The 7,428-nt window shown below is 41.5% G+C and overlaps 1 protein-coding gene across 1 annotated transcript; it reads left to right on the plus strand.

The window, feature by feature from the left end:
• The first annotated feature begins 518 nt into the window (after nt 1-518).
• DYDC2 (DPY30 domain containing 2) lies at nt 519-5,095 on the plus strand. Its single transcript, XM_061163037.1, has 3 exons — nt 519-665; nt 1,017-1,163; nt 4,877-5,095. Exons 1-3 carry the CDS (start codon nt 519-521, stop codon nt 5,093-5,095), a joined length of 513 nt encoding a protein of 170 aa, XP_061019020.1.
• Nucleotides 5,096-7,428: the final 2,333 nt, after the last annotated feature.

Below are 7,428 nucleotides of genomic sequence, written 5' to 3' on the forward strand. Positions count from 1 at the left end.
CACCTAGCCCTGGGCAATAGCTACAGTGCCAGGCATTTTCCCTCCCTCTCTGCCTCAGGGCTTCCCAGTGGTCCGTGGTGAAATATATAAGCCTGTCTTACTATGTCATAGATGACTGTAGCTTTTAACCTCACAATAGTGTGGCTTGCTAGGTGCCCAGAGACCCTCTTACACCCTCCTGCCTGCTCAGCTATTTTTCAAGAGTAGAGATGTGTAGATAAGTGGAGGCCTCAGCCACTCTTAAACACCCATCCACCAAGCTCCTGGCCAGATGAACCCCAGGACCTATTTTGTGACCTAGGACAGCTGGAAAGCTTTAGAAAAAAGTTCAATCGAATGTAAGAACTGTTGGCAAGTACGTATACATTTATTGGTAATTTGGGGGAAGGATGGGCTCCCAGAAACATCTCATTTTTGTCCCAAAATGAATCTCCATTGGTTAGAATGTGTCTATTTTTTTTTTTTTTTAAGTCCAATTAGATTGTGACCCTGTTTTGGTGTTTACCAAGCCCGCCAGGATGGAAACCAATTACCTGAAGAGGTGCTTTGGAAGTCACCTGGCCCAGGCTCTGGCAGAAGTGGCAATGGTTCAGCCCAGTGATCCCATAGAGTACCTGGCTCACTGGCTTTATCATTACAGGAAAATGGCGAAAGCAAAAGAAAAGGTGCGTACATGAGAGCTAAGTCAGTTTGGGGAGGGCTCTCAGCTTTCTCAAAGTAATCTGAAACCCAAAGCAGGACTCTGGAGACACCCTGGGGAGTATCATGTTTCATTTCATCTGTAAGGATGGCTTCCACCCACATATTCTTGAAGTATAGGGAGTCTGGGGGCTGAAGAGAACAACCAGCTCAGTGGAGATGTGGAATTGGTGGGTTTGGAGATACTACCAGGTTGAAGCCTGTCAGTTACAGGAGCAAATTCAGGAGGCCCAAAGTGCCTGGGGCCTGTGGTCTATCCCAGGGAGGGTCCATGCCTCCGGGGACTGACCAGACTCTACTCTGTCATATCACCCCAGGATAGACAAGAGAAGATCCAGCTGCAGAGAGAATATGAAAATAGCCTCAAAGAAACCAGAATGGCAGAAATGCTGAAGCAAGAAGAACGTGAGATTCAACAGCAGTGTGAAAAGTATCATCACCAGCTGGGGAGGAGAAACTCGGCGGTGGGCACAAACCCACATCCCATGGTGGGTACCAGGAAATGCATGGAGTGCACTGAGGCTCCCCAAACCTACTTTCTCTCCATAGTCATATGTTTGTATGTAAATCAATCTTACTGACAATCCTTGTCAATGAACAAAATGCTTAAAGTCATTTTAGATTTCAGGAAATACCTTACATGTGACTGGTTTAAAAAACCAGATTTTAGAAAAATCTAAAGCATCACTTGGAACAAGTATATTTTCATACAAGATTCTTTGAATTCTTTTAAAAGATTACTCAATAATTTTCAGAAACCAAATATGGTTTCCAGTATATACTTCAGATATGTTATCTTATGTTATATACTATTTACTTAACTAATTTAATATATGCTATTTATGTATTAAGCCACAAGATGTCTCCTGTGATGCTTTAATAGTGGTCATGAATTATTAGAATAGTTAGCAACAACTCTATATTTGTTAGTCTGACAAGCATATCTTTTATCTCCCACAATTTTTGCCACAGTCTTCTGAAAAATACCATGTGTCATTTTGTGCTTTCTACAAAGTACATGACACCTGGAGAGCAAATTGACTTCTTGAACTTGATATCTGACATCTTTGTAATGATCACTGTATTCCTGTGCATGAAAATCTTTAATGTAGTCTTATATAATTTATTAGCTTTTGCTAGTTTCCAAAGCCAATTTTGATGAAGACATGAAAATATTAAGCTTTATGTACATTTATATCAACATGTTCAGCTTTCCTCAAAACTAATAGATTTGTTTTTTAAGCCTGGATATTTTACATGTAGATCAAAAGAAAGATAGTTTCTTACTACAGTCTGAAAGCAGTAATTGAAGGAACCCTCCCTCAGGAACAGTTCACCATTTAAGCAGTTGTTGGGAGATGCTAGAGGTGAGATCATTATCAAAAGTTGTCATCACCTCGGTTGCCCACGCTAATCCTTTTCTAACACCTGGCTTCACTGTTAATAGAATTGTAAATATATAAGGCAAGGAAAGACTCCCAAAACTGTACCCGGGTTTTATGATGGAAAACTTTGCTCACATCAGTATTTTGAGTTGTCCCTTTGTGTGGCACTCAAGAGGTTTCACACCCTGTAGCATATTCCTTAGCAAGATTTGGATGAACAAAAGGTTTGCTGTTCTTTTGCCAAGTGTGAGACAATTGGCAATTGTCAGGGAAATGAGAGCGAGCCTGATGCTTGGATTGTGAGCAAGTTCTCAGTTTTAGGAAAGAGTTCACGTGCAAATTGTAACTATGGAAATTTATTCCCTTTGTTAGAAGGAAGCAAAGGGAACCCAACAGGGGTCTAAAAGAAAGCTTATTGCTTACAGAGCAAGGGAGACCCACATCCTGGTACAAATTGAAAGAGCTAGATAAAGGGTGAGGAGGTGGTGAAGTGAAAGCCACTCGGTCACGTCCAGCTCTTTGTGACACCATGGACTATACAGTCCATGGAATTCTCCAGGCCAGAATGCCGGAGTGGGTAGCCTTTCCCTTCTCCAGGGGATCTTCCCAATCCAGGGATCAAACTGTTAGGTAGTTAGAATAGGGAAAAGGAGTCCAAAATGGCGGTGGCTAAAAGACAAGGAAGGGAAAAGCCCGGGCAAATAGAACAGAGGAAGGACAAAGAAGGTCCGAGGACTGGAGTGAGGACTTCCGGTAGGACAGCACTCCTGACTAAGCCCAATTTGCATAGGACAGGCCCAGGGGGAAGAAAAAAACAAAAAGAGGAGCCAAAGGCCTCTCTCTCTCTCTCTCTCTCCCCCCCCCCCACCCCACACCTGCGTGCGCTCGCTTGCTCTTTCTCTCTCTCTTTCTCTCTCTCCCATGCATGCGTGCACGCTTTCTCTCTCTCTCTTTCTCTCTCTCTCTCCCACGCGTGCATGCGTACTTTCTCTCTCTCTCGCTCTCTCTCCCGCGTGATGGGGCGCTCTTCTCTTCGCATCTTTGGATCCACGTGCCCTCACGCCTCGAAGACGGATTTTCCTGCTATCTTCTAAATAAAATAGAGCTGTAACACTGATTTCTCTAAGAGCTATAACACGGTCCGTTTGACACCTGAGAGCTATAACACGGTCTGTCCAAGATCCGAGAGCTGTGACACGTGGAGGGCTTTAATGTCTGTCACTCCAAATCTTTGTTGTGACGAGACAAAAACTGAGGAGCATACACTCACCTGACATCTAAGCATACACTCGCCTGACAAAACCAAGGTCTCCCACATTGCAGATGGATTCTTTACCAGCTGAGCCACAAGGGAAGCTGTGGAGGTACATCAAATAGAATAAGAGTCTAAGTTCTGGTTTCTTCTTGGCTCCAAGTGAATTGCAAACTATTCCTTGCTGCTGTCGCCTTTAAATTTCATCACTAGAACTGTAAAACTTATTTGAAATAGGCCCAGAATGGGTTGCATTAGGTTTCAGAAAGGCTGCTGATTTAACTGATGGATTTTAACACCAGTACTCAAAGTTTTGCAAGATTTTCCTAAATATCTTAAAACCATCATTGCTTTTAGTATCCCAGATTGAATACTGTCGGTCTAGTGCATGGGTCAAAAGAGAAGTAGAAACAGAGCACATTTTGTGTGGTAGAGATCACATCAAATTATGGGAATCAAGAAGAGACTCACGGAGAAGATAGCATTTGAGTCAGACCTGGAAGAAAACTGGCAAAAGTTGTCCTTGTATTGGTTTCTCTTCATTAAGCAGAGGCATTTTTTTAGTTAAGTAAATCATTATTCTGTTTCTAAGTCTGAAAATCCCATTGTTATAAAGATCTGAGCCATACAAATGTTTCAGGAATATGTTTTTATGGAAACAATATGTAGATTTGCTGCACAGATTCATTCATAGCACTTTGGAGTTAGAAGGGTCTTAGAGATCATGTGGGCAAGTACTTCACAGCCCTCTCTGCTGTGCCTCACAGGGTCTACTGTTGATTGGACAATGGGCGAAGCTGGGGGTAGAACTTGAGCTCCAAGGCTTGCTACCTCACCAGGGACTGCGGTTACATGGATGCTTGATGTCTCCTTGAGTCTCACAGGTCACTGAGACTGTATTCATTTTTTCCATCTTTTTTCTCTCTGTGCTTCAATTTGGATACTTTCTATTGATCTGTCTTCAGGTTTACTGATCCTTTCTGCTGCAATGCCCAATATCCTATTTAGGAATTTAATGAATTTTTTTTTCATTTTGGATAGTTTATTTTTCAGTTCTAGAATTCCATTCTTGCTCCTATCTTCTCTGCTGATATACCCTATCTTTTCACTCATTATGACCATTTTTCTCCTTTAAACCTGTAATCACTTTTAAGTTCTTGTCTGTCAATCTCATCATCTTTGTCATTTTGAGGTCTCTTTCTAGTAAATATTTTTTCTCCAGATTATGGTTCACATTTTCCTACTTTTTCACATGTCTAATAAATTATTTACCTGTGTGCTGAACTTTGTATGTGATACTGTATAGACCATCTAAACTGTGTAGTTTTTCTTTAAAAGGTGTTGAATTTTGCTCTGTCTGGCAGTTACATTATTGGTGAATTATCTTGAACCTGTCAGATTTGCCTTATGCTTTTCTGGATAATGTCTTTTTCAGTTTTGTTCAGGCTTGAGCATGAAAATGGCAATATTGTATTCCTGCTATGCCGAGAATGTTTAGTCTCTGTTAATGGCTTTTTTTGCTCTTCTGCTTTTTGTTTAGCCACTGATATCTGTAACAGGTTCCTTGGAGAAGACTAAATTCATGCAGGAGAACAGAGAACCCCTTGAGAAGGAAGCCTTGAAGCAGGAATCCCTGCCAGGAACTTCCAATATGATTCCAGGGATGCCTCAACAGAGCCCCTCTTCAGAGCCACCTGTCTCCAGCCAGGTTTACTTGAACACTGGAACCCCACAAGAAATAAATTACCAGGCTGTTTAGCATGAAATTGCTCTTGAAATCCATCCTGGCTCTGAATCACCTCCCTAGATTATAGAAGGTGGATGATTCTAATGATGCTTCTCTCAAAGCTGCTGCAAGCTGAGAAAGTGGCCAACTCAAAGAGCTCTTGCTTGAAGATGATTAGCTATGTGGATTAAACCAAGATATGAGAGACTGTGGAAGGAGGTGTCTACAGGGACTCTCCAACCCAAGTCTTGTCCTGATAACCATGAAAACCCCTTAATTGTGTGAAGATTTGAACTACATATAGGGTAAAATAAACTCATAATAAAGATTTAACAAGTAACTAAACTGATGAGAATTTTTTTTCCTCTTGCTTTATCATTTTTTTGGAGACTAGACCGTGAAGACACATCTGTTTCATATATTTGTACCACAGCTTTAGCTGAATTTTGCAATTAGGCCCTTCAGGGTGTTTACATGTCCTTATTTTTTAAACAACTCCAGTGACAGTAAAATTCAAAGGTTTGAAATTTTTTCCATCATTTTCCATCTGTATTCATTCAGATATCTACATGCTGATGATCTGATATTTATATTTTTAATCAAGATTTCCTTGAACATGACTCCCAGTTTGCTACCTCCACTTGGATAAACAATGGATATCTCCAACCTAACCATGGTTGACTCTTGAATAATGCAGGGGTTTATCCGCATATAACTTACATTGAGTTGGCTATCCATATCTGAGGTTCCTCCACATCCTTGGATTCAACAGACCACTGACTGTGAAGTACAGTAGTATTTACTCTTGGAAAATAACCACATGTAAGTGAACCTGTGCAGTTCAAACCCATGTTGTTCAAGGAACAACGGTAATCCAAATGGAATCTCTGATATTCTCTCCGAATTGGTTTCTACTACTTTTTTTTTTTTTTAATTTGCTCAGGTCAGAACTCTTAGTGTTATCCTTGGCTCTACTATTTTTATGTTAGCCCTAAATCTGGTCTGTTGACTTTCCATTTAAAATAAAGACAGTGGGATGGGGAACACATGTAAATCCATGGCTGATTCATGTCAATGCATGGCAAAAACCACTACAATATTGTAAAGTAATTAGCCTCCAACTAATAAAAATAAATGAAAAAAATAAAATAAAGACAGAATTTAACCACTTAAGTGCATAAGTCACCATCATTTTTGCCTTGATTGTTGCAATAGACTGTTAACTGATCTCCCTTCTTTTGCCCTTGACCTTCTCTAGTCTATCCTCAACATTAACGTAGGATGATGTTGGTAAAACATTAAGTCTGATCATGTCTAACAAGTAGCTTCCCATCTCAGTCACAGAAACATGTAAGGCCCGTACCATGACCTGCCGACTCTATAAGAGTGATTCTGCATCATCTTTTTTATTCTCTATTTTGTTCTTTCCACGCCAGCCATGCCAACTTTCTGTTCTTCAAACAGGACTAGCATGGTTTAGTCTCAGAAGTTTTACATGCTCTTCCCCTCCCCTTGGAAAGCTCTCACCTCCCCACACCCCTGGATTTCTGCAGATTCTCTTACAGAATTAAAAAAAAAAAACCTCAGCCAAAGTTGTAGTTGGGACAGGCCGCTAAGGAGAACTCTCATGCTCCTCCACGCATCATCAGTTGCTCCAAATAGGAAAATAGGAGATGCCTACAACTCCACCTGAAGGTGCCTCTACTTTAGCATCCAGCACTGAGAATAAAGGGCTTCCCAGGTGGCACAGTGGTAAAGAATTCGCATGCCAATGCAGGAGGTGCAAAGGATGCAGGTTTGATCCCTGAGTTGGGAAGATCCCCTGGGGGAGGAAAGGGCAACCCACTCCATGGACAAAAAATTCCATGGACAGAGGATCCTTGTGGGCTACAGTCCATGGGGTTGTGAAGAGTTAAGACATGACTGAGCATGCACACACACACAGAATAAAACTTCCCTCCACCCCCGGTTCCAGCCAGTAGGAGAATGTAGTAGAACAACCAATAAGAAGCCTCTATAGTTGGGACTCCCCACTTCTTCCAGTAAGCTCTTTGATTACTGCAGCCCCTCGCAATTCCCCCCTTTCTCTATAAAAGCAAGTTCCTTTTCCTCCTCCTCTGGATTTGCTTATGGTCTGAATTGAAATTCTTCTGCTTTTCCCTAATAAACACTGTAGCTGGTAAAATAACTGGCTATTCTGTTATTAAAGCGGACACTCTCTTCCTTTACATCTTCATTCAAAAGTTGCCTTTGCAATGAGGTCTTTTCAGCCATCCCACCAATGCTTCCTGTGTGCGCACCTGTGTGCATGCTCAGTCTCTTCAGTCGTGTCCAACTCCGTGCGACCCTATAGACTAGAGCCTGCC

This window comes from Dama dama, chromosome 15, assembly GCF_033118175.1.
Source record: "Dama dama isolate Ldn47 chromosome 15, ASM3311817v1, whole genome shotgun sequence".
In the NCBI taxonomy this organism is placed as follows: Eukaryota; Metazoa; Chordata; class Mammalia; order Artiodactyla; family Cervidae; genus Dama; species Dama dama.